The sequence below is a fragment of the Miniopterus natalensis genome, chromosome 8, assembly GCF_054644295.1.
Source record: "Miniopterus natalensis isolate mMinNat1 chromosome 8, mMinNat1.hap1, whole genome shotgun sequence".
NCBI classification, from domain to species: Eukaryota; Metazoa; Chordata; class Mammalia; order Chiroptera; family Miniopteridae; genus Miniopterus; species Miniopterus natalensis.
The window spans coordinates 43,803,137-43,823,425 of record NC_142088.1 but is presented as its reverse complement, the minus strand read 5'-3'; the positions used below and the strand labels follow the sequence as shown (position 1 = coordinate 43,823,425).

The following is a 20,289-nucleotide window of genomic DNA, read 5'->3' as shown; positions in this document are numbered from 1 at the left end:
TCAAGACTGTATTGGCAAACTGAAATGTACTCTCAGGGCCTAGGAACACCGTCAGGGCGGCCAGCATCCGGCTGCCTGGTCCCACAGGCTCCCTTACATGTTATACCACCAGTTTTGGGTGATCTGGTCAGTTACAGAAGCTGAAAGCACCCTGCTGAAGGACATGACACCCGGGTCAGCGCTGCAGGCAGAAGGAAACAGCACTGGAAGCCTGTTGGCTTCCACATACATGACAAATTATGGCCGGGGATGGCTGCTGTGTTCTTTAAGTGCCTTGTGGGGAGAGAAGTTTTGACCAGAGAGTGCTATGATCAGAACTGCATTTTAGGAAAGTTAATCTGGATGGAGTAGGGAGTCTGGCTTGCCGCTGGAAGAGCATGCCTCTGACCCTGGAACTGCAAACGCCGTGACTTTCCCTGCTCTGTGCTTCCCTCTCTCACCGAGAGAATCTGGGGGAAAGGGCGTCCAGGAATCACCAACAAGCAGAAGACGACACCTTTAGTTCTGAGTGTAGTATATTGGACGTATATTTTTTTTAATGTATGATTAAACCCAGCCTTTTCTACCAGGTTTTCTGTTTGTTTTTAAATTAAGTTGGAACTACTGCTCACTCTCCTGGAGCTTTGTCATCTTCAGTGTCATCAGACCTCCAGGACGGAAGAGTGTGAGTGGAAACAGGGGAAGGACTTGTCCCTTGTACCTGCTGGGAATGCCTGCAAACCGAGGTGGGGAGAGTGTGGTGCAAGGGGGATGCATGGAGTCCGCCAGGTGGAGGCCACCCCTCTGGGTACCTGTGCTGAGTTCAGCAGGACTCAGCAAACCCAGAGCAAGAAGCAGGGAACCAAGTCAGAATGTGGCAACATTTAGGACAGCAGCTGCCAACACCCACTGGGCTCACTGCCTCTTGACATAATGCCACTTTGCTCACAGGAACGAACAGTTTTCTCACTACTCTAAAAGTGTCATTTCATTGTACCATGAATGTGAACATAGCCAGCAAGAGGACAAACAGCAATGGCCTTGGTGTGGGATGGTGGCCCGGTGCAGAGGCACACTGCAGGGTCCTGACCTTTTCTAGTGAGTCTCCCACCACCAATCCTTGAAGCTAAGAGGAAGAGGAGAGGTGGGCCAAGGAGGACACGGAGTAGGAGGAGTTGCATTTCCACCAAGGTGGCCTCTGAAACCAAAGGGGCCTGCGTGTAATCTGAATCACGATCCCTGCTAATTCACGTAGCTTCTTTGGACAACAGTTTCACGAGCTATCAAATGGGGAGCAGAGAGTATATATCGTGGGTTCTCAGTAATATTGTAGTAAACATTACTGGCTGCTTACTCAGCACCACACTGTTTTAACTGTAGTGATCTAGACAGTTAAGGTGCTTGGTTCCTCCCATCAGTGAATATTCTGGGGGGCTGCCCTAGTCCCCCATGAGATCCAAGGGAAATATAGTGCAGGCTTTTGTGGGGAAATTTTCTGCCTGAATACAAGAACCTCCTTATAAGACTCCTTTGTTCCCCACTCCTCTGCCTATTTGGGACACTGTCATGTGAGGATGTGATGCTGGGAGCAAGGCCAGCCCATGGGGACACGTGCTCCCTGACATCACTGAGGTGCAGGACAGAAGTAGGAAACAGCCCATGACCTCTGTGATATCCCTGGGCTTCTGCACCAACCCTAGAAAAGAACGTCTCAGACTTCTGTTATGTGAGATAATTAAACGTCTGTACTGCTTAATCTCCTGCCAGTCAAGCACTCTGGTATTTGTATCCAAGGGCTTCTTCACTCTTACAGTCTCCTGTCCTTCCCCAGTCGAGCCATGTTTATTCATAGTCCCTGACTACTAAGGGTTAAGCATTGCATCAGGGGCCAAAGTCATTGCAATCCTCAAAAGGATTTGGTGAAAAATCAGCAAGAAAACAATTTAGCACACAATGCAATTCTGGAGTTTTAAACAGCTCCAATATTAAGCATGGCTTTTAATGCCAGGGGCACAGATCAAAACAAATAAACGCATAGACGTCTCAAGGGGTAAAAAACACACTGCAAGAAGATTCTATTTCACTTTTTTGCCAATAGTTTCTGTTTGGGGCTACACTTACGTAAACGTTTCAGAAACAGAACAATATAATTCTAGGAAAATAGGAGAGAAAAATATCTTCAACATTCTAGTCTAGACCCTTGCTGCTCCAAGTGGGGTCCCCAGACCAGAATCATCAGCATCATCTGGGAGTCTTGGAGAACGCAGAATCTTGGGTCCCACCCTTGTCCTTCTGAATCAGAATCTGCATTACAACAGGAGCCACAGCTGATGCGATGTGCAAATTAGAGAAGCACTGCCCAGAAATACTGTCCTCCTACCAGGCACTATGGCATGATTCTGTGTGACCAGAAGACCTCAAAGTACAGCCAATCCACAGCTTCCCTCTTCCATCTCTGAGATGGAGAGAACCACAACAGTAGAAAAAGACCAGCAGGAAAAAAGCTTAGTGCACATTCATGTATCTTATGACACAGTAAGTACAAGGGCAATACAGGAGTCCCTCTTATCCCGGATTTCACTTTCCACAGTTACAGTTACCTGTGGCCAACTGCAGTCCAAAAATATTAAATAGAAAACTCCAGAAATAAAATTACAGGAAAAAAATCCGTAAGTTTTCCATTGCGTGCTGTTCTTAGTGTGATGAAATCTCTCCCCATCCCACTCTGTCCCATCCCGGATGTGAATCATCTTTGTATAGCATATCCACCCATGAGTCACTTAGTAGCCGTCTCGGTTATCAGACCAGGTAACCCTTATCTTATTTAATAATGGCCCCAAAGTGCAAGAGTAGTTTAATCTTTATCATAGGAATGTATGTAGAGGAAAAGATATAGCATATATAGGATTTAGTACTCTCTGTGATTTCAGGCCTCCACCTGGGGTCTTGGAACATATTCTCTGCAGATAAAGGGGCACTACTGTACTAAACACAAAAGTCACATCCTACACAGAGCTGTCTGACTCAGTGATTGTAATGTGTCAAGCAGGACAAACAAATTCACACACATGGCGCATCTCTATGGGAATACTCAGATGTGTACAAAATCTTTTTTAATACATGAAAATAATTTATAATCATAATACTTATCAACAGCCCATTAGTAACAGCTGCTCACTGGAGGTGCCAGAGCCCAGAGGAGAAAAGCTGCAGGTAAGCGTCATTCTGAGCACAGATGTTTGTAACACTACTCCTTTCTCTTCCACTCATGAGAACCTCTGAAATACAACTGTGTTCAGGTGACCTCATTATATTATTGAAGTGATAACACTGAATCTGTTCATCTGCTACGCAAGCCAATAATAAATATTTAGGCACCTTATCTACTGCTAGACATCAATTACTTACACCCCTCCTTCACTATGGATTGGGACACACCACCTGTCCTGCTCGGGAGGGAAAGACCCCAAGAGGGACCAGACAGAACCAAAGAGAGTTTTCTGAAACCCTTAGTCTCCACCCAATCTGCTTTCCTCCCATAAAACTCCTGATTTTCAATTCCATTTATTCCTTCTTGCAAGTAATGGTGCTCAATGACCTGGTTGGGTTCTATAGACTGCAGCCCCCACCCACCCCAGGCATGGGGCCCAAGGCATTCACAGTCAGAAGACACAATCTGATCTCTTTCCAGAGTCTGGGACCTAGACAGTTACTTCTCAGCTGCTCTGGACAAATCCATGTTTCCCATCTATGAATGAGAGAGAGGCAGTCCTGACCTTCTTTGAAACATCAGAGCATGACAATTTCACAGACTTTTCTGACAGCAAAGAAGGAAAGAAATCAGAAGGCATCATCTTTTTATTCCCTAAAGGTAGAGTTTCATCTTTCAAACTAAAAGAAACAAAAGAAGCAAACCTTCCCATGACTGGTGTCTCACATGAAATTCCTTTAAATGTGCTACTCTTTTACTTATAAGGAAGGAGTTCTTAGCACTTGCTTTCACTTTATACATGAAATCAACATCAATTCACAATGACACAGACAAATTACAAGAAAAATAAAACACGATGGTTCTTGGTGAAAACACCAAGGCTATCCAAGCTGCCACTCCCTCCCCAACTCCTCAACCTTCTCACAATCAAGACAACACAAGCTTAAAAGGACAAAGAGATAGAATAAGAAGTGGTGGTTAATGTCAATTCACAATTGGCTCACGGTTCAGTTGACTAATACAGACCATTAGACACGGTGTAAGGGAGAACACTAGTTTAAGATAATAGCAAACTGCACGTAATCTGTCCATCTATGTAAGAGCCACAGAACCCTTCCTCAGAGCAGGTGGATTTCTGCTGCGACACGGAGCCAGACACCACACGGCGGGCAGCAGCAGAAGGGAAGAGGGCCATAGAGGGCCACAGAGAACCACAGAGGGCCATAGGGGAGGGAGCAGTAATCCCAGGCCAGCTGTGCTGCAGGTGCCAGGCAAGAGCCAGCTTTCTCAAGCCCAACAACAGACTTGACCAAGCACTTACTAGTGGTAAACTTTCTATCAAACATGATAATTAAAATGAATAAAGGAAAACCACAGATGATCACAAATCCATTATTCCCTGGCTCCCCAGTGGGAGGCAGGAGGGATATTTTAAAAGACGCTCTGATGAAAGTAGCCAAAGGGCAGACACTTGGCTTCCTCTCCCCTCACATCCTCTGATTAGAATGCTTTCAATTCCTGACTAAGGCTAATAAAGGGATACTCAGAACATTTTGATGCAAGATAGGTCCTTGGAGAAAGTCTTGTCAACCTTCCTTATTTTATAGCTAAAAAAAATCAGCCCTAGGGCAGCTGAAATGTCAAAAGGCATAGAGTTAAAAAGCAAGAGGGGGATGGGGGTGGGGAGGCAGTTAAGGGCAAGGAAGTGAGCCAAGGACTGAAAGTGACACCAGGAGATCTGAGAGTGATCTGCTTTTACAATCTTCAGAATGACCTTAAAGGAGTCCTCAGTCGCTCAGCCCTCAGTCACCTCATCTGTAAGAACTACTCAGCTGAACTGACAGAGCTGCTCTAAGAGAGCACTAGATGAGTATATTATACAGGTATCATCATTTCCCAAACCAAACCCATGCTCGGTAGTCAATGGGGGCTCCTGGCGGGCCATATCCACAAAGACAGGCATAAGTAACTTAGATCAAATATTAATAAGTTTAAATACCCAATGCAATATTCATGTACCTGCAGGTGGTCTTTTTCATACAAATCTCCACTCAACTAGCTCTACTATTAGACTCTTCCAATAAACAAGAGTAACCCATCTGTACAATTTGAAGAGATGGTCCCTATGGGAGATGATTAAAATAGCACAATCCCAGTTGCCACAAGTATTTAAAGCAACAATTTACATCATTTCCACATAGTTTTGCAAAGGACTAGTTTGGGCTTCAAAAAATCTTCAAAGAATCTGGAATTTTTTAAAATCTGTGACAAAGAAAACCATACATCTAAAACTTCTAACACTGAAAAGTCACTAAAATATGAAGATCACACATTACTCAGTATTCTTTTAATCTAAATAATCATATGTTCAGTAATTCATTCAATAACTATTTACTGAGCTCTTTACTGTGTCACTGCCAGTTTTAAACACTGGGACTATAGAGCAGAAACCCCAACCTTCATGGAGAGGAACTTTAAATTGAGGTGGGGGTGAGGTGGAGAGGTAAATACAGATAATAAACAAAATTATTACGCTGCACTAGTTTTTGGACTTACTGTGCATCAGAATCTTTACAGGGCTCTTAAAATACAGATTGTTGGACCCTACCTCCAGAGTTTCTGATTCAGCAGAACGGGGAGTGAAAAAGCACAAGAATTTGCACTTTTATCACGTTTCCAAGGTGATGGTGACGCTGCTGGTCTAGAATCACACTTTGAGAACCACTAATAGATCAGAGGATAAACAGCAGGGTAGGCGACCTGCAATTTGCCATAGGATGGCCATGGAAACCTCACTGATGGGACATGTGAGCCGAGAATCTGAAGGAGGTACTGATAGAGAGAGCAGCCAGTGCAAAGGTCTTGAGGCAAAAGCATGCATGGCAAGGAGGCCAGTTTGACAGGACTGGCATGAGGGAGAGGAAGAAGCAGGAAATGAGGTCAAGATAAGGAGCAGCCAGGTCTTGTAAGGCCCCGTAGGCCACCATAAGGATTTTGACTTCGCTCTGAGAAGGGAAGACATTAGAGGGCTTTGAGTAAAGGCATGAGACAAGCTTTTAACTTACTTAACAGCATCATTCTGGATGCCATGTAGAGAACTAAGTACAGAGGGAAGAGCGGAAGAGCACCTCTTAGGAGGCGACCGTATTAACCCAGGCAGGAGCTGATGGTGGCTTGGACCAGGGTGGCAGCAGGGGAGGTGCTGTCAAAGTGGATTTGCTGACAAACTGGACAGGACACAGGGTATAAGAGAAAGAGAAGTGTCGAGGAATACCACAGTTCTGGTCTGTTCAAGAGAAGGATGGAGCTGCCACTAAAAGTATGGAAGGCTGTGGGAACGGCCGTTTGTTGGGGGTCTGGGGTTCCAGAGTTCTCCTCTTTGGCAGTTATACAATCTGCAGAGTTGAAAGAAAACTTGAGAATCCAAGAACATCATTTTACAGGTGATACATGGCCAGCAAAGAACTTGGCAGAGGGCACAGAGTAAGTTGGTAACTCAGGGGCTAGGTAGTCCTTGGATACTGGTATCCTAAAGTGTACTCTATAAAATCAAGTGTTAAACCATATTCCATAGAGTATAAATACATGTTAACTCTGTTTAAATTCCCTCAAAAAAACCTCTAATCTACTTATGATACATGCAATAACTTATAAGATGTTATTAGTCAAAAACACCTATTCCTAAATCATTCACAGTTACGAGACATATTTAAGATTTATCCCCAGGACAACCTACTAAACTAGACAGACCTACTGTGGTTCACCTAGATTACTCAAGTGCATTCATTTCTCTCCACTTACAAATTTTTGAAATTAAATTCTCTAGCTAACTGTTTAATGTCTGTTTCACCTGAACTGCAAACTCCACGAGAGTAGATAACAATGTCTCCATTGCTTACCACCACATCAGCTCAGAGGGCTGTGCCTAGAACATAGTAAATGCTCAATAAATATCTGTCAGCTAACCACTTAAGATGTATTGAACTCAAACACCTAATTTTCACCTTGTCACCAGGAAATAGAAGGGAGAAAAAAAAAGACCCAGCAGAGAACTGATTTGTATTGCTCTGTTCTCAGTCTAAAAACTCTTGTTTTTCCCAGACCTTAACAGCTATGGTAGTATATAAAATTTAATAATGACACAGAAGGCCCTTTAAGACACAACAGAAGAAGGAAGGGAGAGGGAGGAAGGAGGGAGAAAGGGGGCAGAAGGCAGGCTAAGGCCATCTGCCTCACGCTCTTGGACGCTCTTCCTTGAAGCGCAGGCCTGTCCCCCGTGCAGCTCCATGTGCACAGCTGCGGAAAGCTTCCAGCAGGAGAGCGCGCGAAGTGCTTCTCCCCCGGCGGGTCCACCCAGTAAGACTTCCTAAAGCTGCTGCTCAAACAACTGCAGCAGCTGTTACAGGATGGGAAGCTGCTCCAAATCTCCCCAAGTATTTCTCACGGATGGTGTACAGCTGGGATGGAAAACTAAGTTTCTACAATCGATTGCATTCTCAGTTCCTGCTAAACGTTTCACAGAGGTTACCATTTACCAAGATTCCCAAATTCAGGGGGCCATATTAATTTGCTGCCCTTATTTTAAAAGAGAGACAGAATTTTGGCAAGTTAGTTAAACCATAATTCACACAATTATAAACTTCCTGAAATTCAAACCATATATTGTGGTTGACTATAAAGCATTTTATAGCCCCCAAAGGTTTTGACTTGCACGTGGTGTCCTCTGCTTTCTGAGTGTACCCAGTGCCCCTTAACTCGTGTGCTCTGTTTCACTCTTCCTTGACGTTACTAGTCATTTCACTGTCAGCCAGCTAAGACAGAGCTTGCCTAAAATCAGAGCTGAAAAGTGTTCGTTATAAAACTACTTTCAGCCTTAAAACTATGCACTAGCAAACATACCTAAGTATTTTAAATGCGCCCGCCTCCCAGTCTGTTAAGCTGATATAGTCTGACTTGTTTGAGCTTTCAGTGGTGACTTACACACGCCCCTTCTACCACCGCCAGGCGCGTGTGCTTGCACAGCCGGCCGAGACAGGGTGTTCAGGTCACATTAACCAAAAGTTTGGGAGGGCCTGCCATGTGTCAGGCACTGCTGGGGGTGCTGAGATGAACACCATGGAGTGTCTACCACTGGTAAATAAATGATCCATAGGGAAGAGGGGGACAGTAGAGACCCAAGTGCACTGCCGTGTCAGAGGCCATCTGGCTGGACGGTGCTTGACGTAGTGAGCACCGTACTACAGGGTGGGGGCGGTAGAGAAAGGGTGAGAAAAGGCTTCTCAAAGAGAGAACACCCTGCACTGGGCCATGAAGGAGAAGTGAGACAGGTAAAGAAGGGGGATCTGGAAGAAGTGAGGCAGAAAGCACGGTGCAGGAGACGGGAAAAACAGGCGGGGCCTTCATGTGCCATCTCGAGGAGCTGGAGCTTTACTTGATCAGCAACAGTTTTTAACTTTATGCCAGGGAACTGTGTGGTCAGACTGTCATGGTAGATTTTTCACTCTGGTGATATTAAGGAAATCGAAGGGCTAAAGGAGGAGGCAGAGCAGAATGATACGGCCGGAGATCCGCTGGGGTGCTTACAGCCTGGCCTCCCTAACCACCTCCTTTTGATGTTACAGCAGCGTAAATAATTAAAGGGCACCATCCCTATTTCAATACAAAAGCAAACCGACCTAATTCTAAAATGGAATGTGTGTTAACTCCTTTAACCCTCTAGCATTCTCCCATTGCACAGATGTGGAAACTGAGGTGCCGAGAGGTTAAATATCTTGCTTACAGGGTGAGAAGGAGCTGTGCCAAGGACATGAGCCACAGAGCAGTCTGGTGTCAGAACCCACACACTCCTAAATCCAGTGACATCATCATTCCCTGATCTGGATGACTCAGGAGCTTTTGGAGCTTTCTGACACTAACCAGAATGCATACAAGGAACCCCACTACCTGCTTGAAGCAGCAGCCTGTTTTCCCTACAACACAAGAAATACTCTATTTTCCCTCAACAAACACCCTCCCCCCCATCAAAATGCACTTCACTGGAGCCAAAGAACATGGAAGGGCAACCAAATAGCCTAACAGCAAACGGCCTAAAAACTCCACCACCCTGCACACCTGCCTCTGGTCCCTGGAGAACAGTATCTGAGTGCTGGAAGCAAGTTAAGTCTAGTTGCATGTTTTCCTGGCAGAAGCTTTAGTCACAGGGTTAGACACAGACTAAAGCCCAAAATGTATTCAAAGGCTGACTAAGGATATCGTCTCCCTCCCAGGAAACCAAGTCATACCAATGTGCCTGGACAGTGAAAAGCCTGGATGGTCTCGGATACACTGAAATGGATGTGGTGATAACTTTCTCAAGCTCTGGCTGCCTTAGCTCAGTCCCAAATTTGGTTTCTGTTAGGGAAACTCGGACTCACACATACACATACACACCTAAAAGGCAGAAGTAAGTGAAAATGAGCGTGAGTACTACCTTATATAATGCAGTAGTATGCTTCTAGAAAGTTCTTTAGAAAAGAAATGTTGTGAAAGCAACATTTTTATAGTACATAAAGAGTGGTCACTATTTCAAAGACTCCTAAGATAAATATCTCTGTAGTGACCACCCCGAAGGTACCTGTTTCATATGAATTTCTGTTGGCTTAGAATAGCCTTTCTCATTAATTCCGGACAAGCAGGCTGAGTCACTTGCCAGACAAAGCACTAAGCTCTTCCTGACAATATGACAGAGCATCAAACTGGAAAATAAAATGCTGGGCCGTGGGAAGAGCATGACTTTCAAAGAGCCACTCCTTCTATCACGTATTACAACAAAAATGATTAAACTTACGGAGGCATCCTATCCAAGTTCATTATCAGAAAATCATACAGACAGACAGGTTGTCCGAACACAGAAGAAATAAGAAATAAAGCATTTTCTTTTAAACCCTGTGAAGACAGTCCTCGGGTTTCCATGCACTATATCAACCTGACGTTTTCCAGTCTGAAGAGTGCGGTGTCACCACCTTGCTTAATTCTGCACCAAATGAAGCCTAAGATGATTACTTCTCCTAAAACCTTACAAATGATGCTGTGTCTCAAAGGGGGGAGGGAAGGTGCTGAATGTGTTTCCTAGCCCCAAATAAAATCAATCTATGCAGAGATGTACAAGAGTTAGAGATTGATATTGGTTGGTCTTCCACCTCAGACTGAAATCATTTCCATCCAGAATTGGGTCTCTCTGCCTGGAAGTCCCACAGGCGTGGGTACAGGCTCTGGGTCCAGACAGCCCAAATCTGGAGCCTGACTCCACCACTTGTTCTACGTGTGCCCTGGGCAACTACCTTCCCCTCTGAATCTTAGCTTCTAGTCTGTAAAGTGGGCGTAAAAACAGCACTTCCCCATGGGGCTGTGGTGAGAACTGAATAAGTCACAAAGGGTTGGCACTTGGCACCTGGCCTGGCACTTGGCACCTGGCCTGGCACACAGAAAGAACTCAGTATACATTAGTTTCTGATTTTATATCCACAGTCAATAAAAATGTACATTATTCCCATGAGTTTGTACCACTGGAAACAGAACCAAGTATTAGCCTTATTCTCACATGTTGGCTTCATAATAAGGTGGGAGTTTTTCATGGTTGGAACCAGGGCCCTTAATGTTCCCTTTCTTAACCAAAAGTTCTGAGAAAGGAAATAAATAGGGTGTCCCCAAAAAGTACACACACTTCGAATGATTATAAAGGCAGTGTTTATTAAAATACATTTCATTTTCAAAATGTAATAGAATCAGCTATTAAAGTATGTGTACATTTTTAGGGAATACCCTGTATGTCCACAAGTAGAAGGGGAGATTTTAAAAAGGTAAAAATTCTGATTTCTATTGAAATAGCAAAACTACTTTTTAATATAATGCTCATAATAATGCTCTCAAGGCAAACAAACACTATGTTCAACATAATAAATACAAACTTCTCCCCTGCTTAACTTTTATTTTGAAATACCAGGCCTAAAGAGCAGAAAGATATAGAGGGAAGAGGGCACACACAGTCTGAGTGAAAGCAATGTGCTATCTGCTCAAATATAATAGGTACAGCCCTGCCTGCTCTGCTGTCATTGTGAGTCTCTACTCTCAACGCCCCCACGTCACCCATCAGACACAGATGCCAGCAAAAGATCCAGAGACACCAGGTCCAACTTTTGTTCTGTGACTAACTGCCTGACCAAACAGTCCAACTCCTATAAAATGAGGATAGCAGCAGTATCTACCTGGTCCAAGGAAACATTTCAAACGTTTTTGAAGCAATAATCTTACAGTTAAAACAAAAAAAATAATTTTAAACACTGTATGAATTCGATGTTGCGCTCAGGTCAGAGACTATGGAGAAAATTAAATGTGAATTCTCTAAAGTTATGGCTCTAGAGCTGCAATTTAAATGCCTTTTCACCCACCATGATGCACCTGGGGATGGCCATTCCAGTTCATGTTCTTTATTACACAAATAAGAGGTAACAGACACAGAAAGGGTATGAAGGAAAGCCAGTGTGGCTGTCCACAAAGTCCTTCCTAGGAGCCAGGCACCGTCCTGAACACTTTACACTGATTCATTAATCCTCAGAGCCACCCGGGCGCTGGCCGTCTGCACGCGCCCCGGAGCACAGCAGCCCCGCAGCGCACAGTGCTTACTGGTTACACTCACCACTACCAGCCACGACACGGGAAAAGCCAGAGGCCTGAGAGGGAGAGAAGGTCAGGAAATCTTACCACAGGGGATCCTGAGAAAAAGACAAAGACACTGTGCTCCAGAAGGCGGGGAAGGAGCTCAGGTCGTTAATCCAACAGGACAGTGGGAGGAGGCGACTGGCGGGATACCAAACGGCAGAAAGAGGCAGAGGTTGACCCGCCTCCATGTCAAAGGCAGTTCTCTGCTATTTTGATCCTCTTAGTGTGAAATGATCATTTTATCACAAAACAGAGAAAGTAAAGTTAGCTGGACTTCCTTATCAGCTTAGAGCAAGATGAATGACGTTAACTTCTCACTTCCATAATTAGCAAGCATGACCTTTTAGAACTCGTAAAGCCCCTCAGAGCTGAACCTCTCACAGGACAAACCTGAGGTGCCTATGATCTCCAGGCCGTGCGAGGGAGGCAGTGTGGTCCTGTTGGCTGTACCAACAGTAGTCACAGTAGTAACGGTACTAGAAGTACCAGCAACGGCCGCAGTCAAGCAATGGCTGTTGATGTTTACCGCATGCCTGTTATATGGATGCTAGCCACTGCTGAGGTCATTGGATATAAAGAGCCCTCATTTGATTTCACACAGAAATGATGAGGTGGGTTATATTTGTATTCCGCTTGAAGGAAACTGAGTCTTAAAGAGGTCTGGTAACTCGACCAAGGTCACAGAGCTTGAGTGATGACCTGGGAATTTCAGCCAAGCCCGATGATCCCAGAGCGTGTACTCTTCACAGCTGGACTACTCTGGTGCTGGATGGTTGGAAGCTTTTGTCCACACATTTTTTCAGTTGTTATTTGTTTAGTTGAAGTTTTTGGTTTTTTTTTCAAACTGCCCCTAGGCCTGTGGAATAGGGGCCACTCTTTAGAATGAGGACAACTTGGATGCCTCAAGAACAAAATTCAGCATTAATAATAAGAGCCACTGAAGTAAGGAGGGAGAAGATGGAAGAGTCAAGAATGGCCAGCGACTGACAATTATTAAAGCCAGGTGATAGGTACAAGAGGGTTCTTCCAATTTTCTCTCTACTTTGGGCTATGCTTGAAAATTTTCACAATAAGAAGTTTGAAAATGGCTTTCACTATTGAGAGTTCGTTAAGTTTACTGGCTCATTTCCTTTCATTTGTTTTACTGGGTCACACTTTACATGGTTTAAAACTCAGCACGCTATAAAAGTTAGACACTAAGCAGAGAGGAGTAGAAGACAAATCAAAGAGATGACTCAAGGCTCACCCTTGCGTTAGGGGTGTGTGTGTGTACCTTGTGCTGAAACGCTTGCATTTCTAGTAATAACTCTAAACCCTCCGATTCATCTAGAAACAAGACGGGGACCAAGGACTGCAACTAACTTTGGTTTAATAACTAAATTCATGTGAAGACCCTAAACTTATGCTAAGAGAAAACAGGGCTCTTCCCCTCTAACTCAAAAAGCAGATTATGCTGATTCGACATTTGGGGCAAACTTCAACACTCTTCAACAACAGATGAGTTAGGCCCATGTTTGTCACCAAGGATGTTGCTATTAATATTTAATGCCTGGAGCCAGAAGGCTGAGCACCCTTCAATGACAGGGACAGTCTATTACAGGGAAGGACTGTCCAGCCAAAAATGCCAAAAGCACTCATAGCTGAGGGGATTAGTTGAGACAGACCTCCATGGACATAGGGTAAAACAAGAGTCAACATGGATATGGCTGCATTTTACCTCAGGCCACTCAGGTCATCGAGGGGCAATAGCAAAATGAGAGGTTCTATACATAGAAGGGGCTCCCTGATGCATTCACTCAGTAGACGCTTACTTGTCCACGTGCCAAACCACTGTTGAGAACAGCCAGGCAGGGTCAGATTTAAGAGAAAATAAGTCCTAGATTTTAAGAGTTCACAAGTCTTTCAGCCACCTCTTCAGAAATAAAAGCTTAAGTTAATGTGTACAATGTTTTAAACTTTCAAACTCCTCGAAAAACTCTCAAAGGGCTTTTCTTGCAGTTATATAAATATCACCAATGTTCAATCTAAAAGGTGAAAAATATAATAAAATTAAAAGTAAAACTGTTCTTTATCAAAGGGCTATACTTCTAAAATAACATTTCTAGGATGATCTAACAAAGGTTTTTCAGAACAACAGGAAAACGTGTTACGCCTAAGAACCAAACAGTCTATAATAAGGCAGCCCAAATACATTCTTAAAATGGACTGCGTGCAGTTACTCATTTCTCAGGGACAATTCTATATTCCTTGAAGATGTAACACTTCTGTAAACAAGTAAAGATTTTTTTTTATCTTTATCAGCTTTACCTGCTATTTGTACTGAACCATCCTCACCCAGAAGAATATTACCAGCTTTCAAATCCCTATTAGGAAAAAAAAAAAGAGAATGAATTGTACAGTACCGATATTATATTGCATTAACTCACTCAGGGAGATTTTAAAGCCAATCACAGAATGCAGCTATTTGGCATTATTTTATGAACACTAAAATTATATCATGGATTTCAAGAATTACAAGAAACATGGGATTTTATAGTTTGCTCCTAGAGTATGGTTAGGATTTTAGTAACAAACATGTCATGTGAAATCATTATCCAGGTTTAATTAAATCATTATCCAGGTTTAATTAAATCAATAGTGAGTAGATTATTTTATGTTAGAGACTGTCCATATATTCACAATACTACTGTTTTATCAAGAATTGAAGCCCAGCCTATGTAAAGCTGTTCTATTTCTGCTCAAATTTGTCTGTGGTGTAATTCTAAATTCTATCAGCCTCTTAAAAAATTGATTTGATCAGTCTCTCCTCTGGGGAGAGACTGATTATGAACACTACTTACAGAAGTGTGCTGAGTAGTCTTAACACTTAAAAAAATGACAATCGATAAGTTTGAGTTCTAAAGTAATATTTTCTCTAATTATTGAAAGAATGTAAATTGCTCACTTATAGTTTGGGATAGGTTAAATTAAAATATTACTATTATTGGTAGGTGGTTATTTATTTGCAACTATTCCTAAGAGCCCAAGTAACGCTAACCCATCCAAAACACCAGGCCCTCACATTCTATGCTGTTTGGCTATCTAAATTGGCATTTTATGTCACAAAGCAGATAAAATCAGTGCCTTCTCCTTCCCTCCCTCTCCATCATGTCAAAAATAATTAACATATTACAATGTCTGAAATAGTCTTGCCTGTATAAGAAAGTCAAAAATGATATCCAATGCAAATGAGCATACCTCAAGAGCTGCATGTTAACTCATGTTTTATAATGAGTCCACTCAGTAGTCTTTATATTCTGTTCTTACTTCAGTGAAAGCAGATAAACCAATTCTGAGGACACCAATATAGTTCATAAAATTTACTTTCTTATTTCTTTCCTAAGTACTTTTCCCCCCATCTATTTAGCCTAAGTTAGAAATAATGCCACACCTACCCACCTGCAATATGTCTTTCCTTAAGATTCTTTACTAACTAGGACTAAAGATATAGCTGAATTTGAACATCTCTGCAGAGGCCATACCTGTGAATCTGACCATTTCTGTGTAGATAGTCTAAGCCTTCCAGAACCTCTTTAAGAATTGTTGCTATTATTGCCTCTTCCAGAACCCCGTTCTTATGTTCACCTCGGTTGACGATGTATTTTATGATATCCAACATTGAACCTAAGTGGACAGACAGAAGACATGAAAAAACTGGGTAAGCATCTTCATTACCTTTCCAAAATGGGGATTCCTATTTAGAACACTAAATAAGAACATAAAAATATGTTTTTTGTTTACTTAACACAAATACTCCCAAGGCACACACACACTCACATGGCAGCCCACAACCAGACACACTAAACCCAAGTTTGCAGGCTCACTTTCAGTTGAAGAAAATGAGGATTCTGGGTCAGGAACCGGAAGACTATTCAGGGCCATTTCCCAGTGAACCCCTTTTTCCCTAGACATACAATTGGTTACAGACTCAAAAGAGAGTTCAAGATGTCTGAGCTGAAAAAGAAAGGACCAGGAGGCCAGGAGAGAAGCAGCAGTGAGCTTCCCAGAGTGAGCAGCACAGTTCTTCTGCAAAGTCTGAAACACAGGTGAAAAGGGAGAAAAGAGGAATATTATCCTGCCTCTAGGCCCTGCTGACAACCAGAAGGCTCCTTTCCATGACGCTAGGCAATCTTTACTTTTACTTGCTTGATGCGTGACTTTTATAATAAAGAAATGAATACATGACAAACAGATCGGTATCCTTGGCACTGTAAATCCATGTTTCAACACATAGTAATTAATATTCCAAACCTCTGGGTCATTTTAAACGCCGTAATTACCTGGGGTTCAACATTTCTGAGGAATTAACCAATGGATTACCTCAGGACCTGAATCTGGCTCTAGGCTCTCAATGATTAACGAGGAGGACTGAGCTTCTCCAGCGCTTGCTCCTACACCAGGCTAACCACCCACCCCTCGTTAAGAGACTTAATGTGATAAAATATTGTAGAAGAAAACAAATGCACATTTTCTGCCTCAGAGAGAAAAGAAACATCTGTTTATTCGTTGACTCTTGGATCTATGGATCATTCAGAAAATTATACTTCCAAAGCCATTTTTTTTTACCTTATAAGGATATACCATACTAGGCGTGCAGTCTGGCCTGTGGAAAGAAAACCGAGCAAGCGTCCACTTCTGCCCACACTCCCCTCCTTGGGGAAACCTGGTTAAAACCTGTTCCTCTTACCCACTAAGGCCCAGGAAATTAAATTATACTCTCTTAAAAAGACAATGAAATTTATATTAAGTCCTCAAGAAAGTGGACAGGGGAGATCCTCAGGCTTATAAAAGGTTATTGGGATAAAAACAGAGAGAGGAAGTAAAGCCCTCAGTTTGAACAGAGCATGTGGGGCTATCCAGGCTCCCAGGCTCCCAGAGTTCCTGGCTTCCTCACAGCTGGTGGGCCCCACAAGAAGAGACTAGGTTAAGATCCTCTCACTGAAACTGCGCCATCCACCCAAGAACCAAGCAGGCCTGACACTTGACTCTGTGGTCTGGCTCCAACAGGCTTCCTTTTGCTTTTTGCTTTTGCTTTTTAATTAAAAACCAAGTAGGCGCTCAAGGAAACAATGACGAATAGGACTGACAAGACTGGGAACAGAACTGAACTAAGAGCTGCCAGGCTCCCTACTGAGACCTACACACGCGGACCCGAGGCAATTACAACGCATTCGTCATCTCATTTCTGGGCCTCTGCTTGATCCAAGATACTTCCTTTAAAAAAAAATAAATTAAAATGCCTCCCTGGTTCAGCCTTAGCTGGCAATGGGTCCGCAGATGAAAACAGGCTCTACAGTATACGTCCTGCTACACCAGCTTGGGCGCCGTCCAGGCACCACAGAAAGTTCTCCTCTGCTCCTAAAGCGCACTTCATGTCTCAGGAAGATCGACAGCGAGTGGCGCCCTGGAGGGAGGACACACTAGAGAAGGGGTATGTGGGATGTTATGAAGGAATTAACGCACTTTCTATGCTTCCATTTTCAGGTCTGGAAAGTAAAGGTGCTAGTATATCCAGTGTTGCTTTTCAGTCAACAGGTCCTACAATCACAAGTGCTAGCACCAGCAATTGCTGCGTGTGACCTTGGGCAAGCTGCTTAACTCTCCCAAGCTTTGGCATATTTTCTGAAAAACAGGGATGGTGACATCTGCCTTTCAAGGATATTGCTCACATTAGATGAAATAAGGAAAGTAAATTGCCTTGAACAGGATCTAGCCACAGAGTAGGTGTTTTACAAAGTTAACAGGCTATCATCATCATTCCCTATCAATTAGTGATGCTAAAAGGTTAAAAGAAATAAAATACAGGAATGCAAAAGTGCCTTATCAATTATATTGTATGTGGTTTTTATAACTTCAGTGGTCTGAGGCTAGTGAAGGAAAGTTACTTTTTGCCCAAGTGCAAACACGTGATGAAAATAGTGCTGCTTCTGATCAACACGCATGCAAATAACTTAGCACACAGAAAGTCTCTCTCCATTTCAATGGAGGCAGCATTTACTGAGAACACACCAGATACCAGGTTCAATGAATTTGAAGTGCATTCGATCGTGCTTTCTTCATGAATCCACAATCTAAATCTACACTGTCCAACACTGTAGCCACTAGCCACCTGAGTTATCTAAATATAAGTTATCTAATTAAAACAACAGAAATTCAGTCCTTCAGTAACACTAGCCACATGTCAAGTGCTCAAGAGCTACAAGTAACTAGCAGAAACTGGATAGCACAGCTGTACAACATTTCCATCGCCACAGCACTGAAATAATTCATTACATTGCAATGTGTTAAGGACCTGAATAATGTTAAACACGAAGGGTTTAAAGAGGAAGGACTGGTTCACTTTTCTGAAGACAGTACAGGATAGCTGCAGAGAGGAGGTAACCTTTTAGGACTTGAAGGCATGGAGAGGGAAGGGCAGATCCAAAACTGAGGAGCAGTGCAGGTGCGGGCACAGAGACATCAGGTGCAGACGGTGTTCAGGGAGTCTAACCTACACTGCCAAGACTGGGGTAGAAGGGGACATATACTCTAGAAGTTAAGCTGAATTCGACTTTATTCTCTAAGCAAATAATAAACCATGCAAAAGTTTTATATATAGGAATAAGGGGATCAAATCTGAAATCTTATTTAATATGCTGGCTTGTACAGAAGGAAAACAAACAATGACAAAATCCACTTACCTCCACTTAGTAATTTCATGACCAGCCAAAGTTCATCTTTTACCACAAAAGAGGTGTAATAGGTCACTACGTTGGGGTGGCTGCACTGACTCATGGCTTGAATTTCTTTCTATTAAAAAAAAGCAAAACATGACACAGTAGTACCATGGGGTGGAAATTGGGAAGCAAAACACAGGTGAACCACAGCTGAGCATCTGGCTAACTTCCTACTTAAAAGCATACGTGGGGTGGGGTAGGGTGGGGTGGGGTGGGGTGGGGTGGGGTGAGGGGGGCTACCTAAATCTTTACTTCAAAGAAGCTACATCAAAACTAACCCTCTTACCCTCATTATCAACATGCTAGAATTAGAAAGGCCCCTACAGGAGACCATAGCCCTGTGGACCAGCCATAGGACAGAGGGAGCTCAGGTCACCATATCGCCCAGATGACCCCCCTCTGCCAGCACAGACCCCTGCCATACATGATTAAGTGCCTCCGGCCTGAACTGGAGGCCTCCAGAGGCAGATAAAAGACTGGGTAAGCTATAAGGAGACATGGGTCCCAGTGCCAGCCTGAACTCTGGTGCATATCTTAGCTCCTCCCTCATCTAAAAAGGGACAACAAAACTGCTCTAACGACTGCTGCGATGATAAATGAGAAAATACGTAAGAAAATGCTAGAGTACCATTTCCCAAACTATCTTCTATGGTAGATATCCCATCAAGGAAATGAAGGGGTGGAAGGGGACTGGTAAAGTGAAATAGGCTTGGGAAACATCAGATACTAAATCTCATTCTAAAAGAGTCACAAGGAATGTTAGTACTGTCAAAGGCTCTGAGAAGTCCTGCAGTAGATGGACTGTCATAGTTGGATCCAGATTAACAGTGCAGGAAAACAATGCTTTGTGTGTCACCGTTTAGGAAACACTGCTGTAGAGAAAAAAGGTTTTATAGAGAGATAAAAACAGCAAAGTTTTGAAATCACACAAATGGGCTATAAACTACACTTTTCAGCAATAGTCAAGTTCATACTGGTTTTGGTTTATCATTTTAAGTTACTGCCAGATGACTCGTATAAAGATTCAGCCAAATGATAACCCCCAATCAAAGATATCAGACGAGTGTAACTCGCTTTTAAGGTGCTGTCCAAAAGCCACAAGAATAACCTAAGTCATCAAAGAAACCTCATTTACGCTATTACGTATTTATGATGAAGGAAAGAGTATTTACGCATCCTATAAATATTCTCAATAACAATGAGAATCTGGTTAACTTCGAGTTAACTTAAAAGTGCCTGATGATAATATTCCAATTTGGGCTGCACTCTCTGCATTTTCAGTATTAATCCATCCTCAAATTACTAAGACCCTATACATCAGATAACTTTGCCAAAATACCATGACATGTAACACAAACACACACCTTAAAATATATGCTTTTAACCATGGATAAACTCCTAAGAAAGTCGCTTAATTTTTCCTTTTTTTTTCATTATTTAACAACACTTTCCCTGCATTGTTTCCCTCACCCATTTAACTGATGACAGGTTTTCTAAATCTGACACTTTTCAATTCAGCAACTCCTGTCCTTTGAACAAGATCTGAAACCTGAGTTCCAGTTTCCATCTGTCTCTGGTGTTAGGTTTTGATGCCATAAGATGCTTCTGAAGGAGGAATGGCACACTGCCCAGGCCATTCCTATTTCA

At 43.0% G+C, this 20,289-nt stretch overlaps 1 protein-coding gene across 1 annotated transcript in view; it reads right to left on the bottom strand.

Annotated features, from left to right (window-relative positions):
• Nucleotides 1-20,289, bottom strand: part of STK39 (serine/threonine kinase 39) — a 245,975-nt gene that overhangs the window by 160,555 nt on the left and 65,131 nt on the right. The window contains exons 3-5 of the mRNA XM_087819800.1: nucleotides 18,607-18,715; nucleotides 15,409-15,550; nucleotides 14,195-14,250 (exon numbers count right to left, since the gene is read on the bottom strand). Of these exons, the coding sequence (XP_087675926.1) occupies nucleotides 14,195-14,250; nucleotides 15,409-15,550; nucleotides 18,607-18,715 (307 nt within the window). The remainder of the gene's footprint in view (nucleotides 1-14,194; nucleotides 14,251-15,408; nucleotides 15,551-18,606; nucleotides 18,716-20,289) is intronic.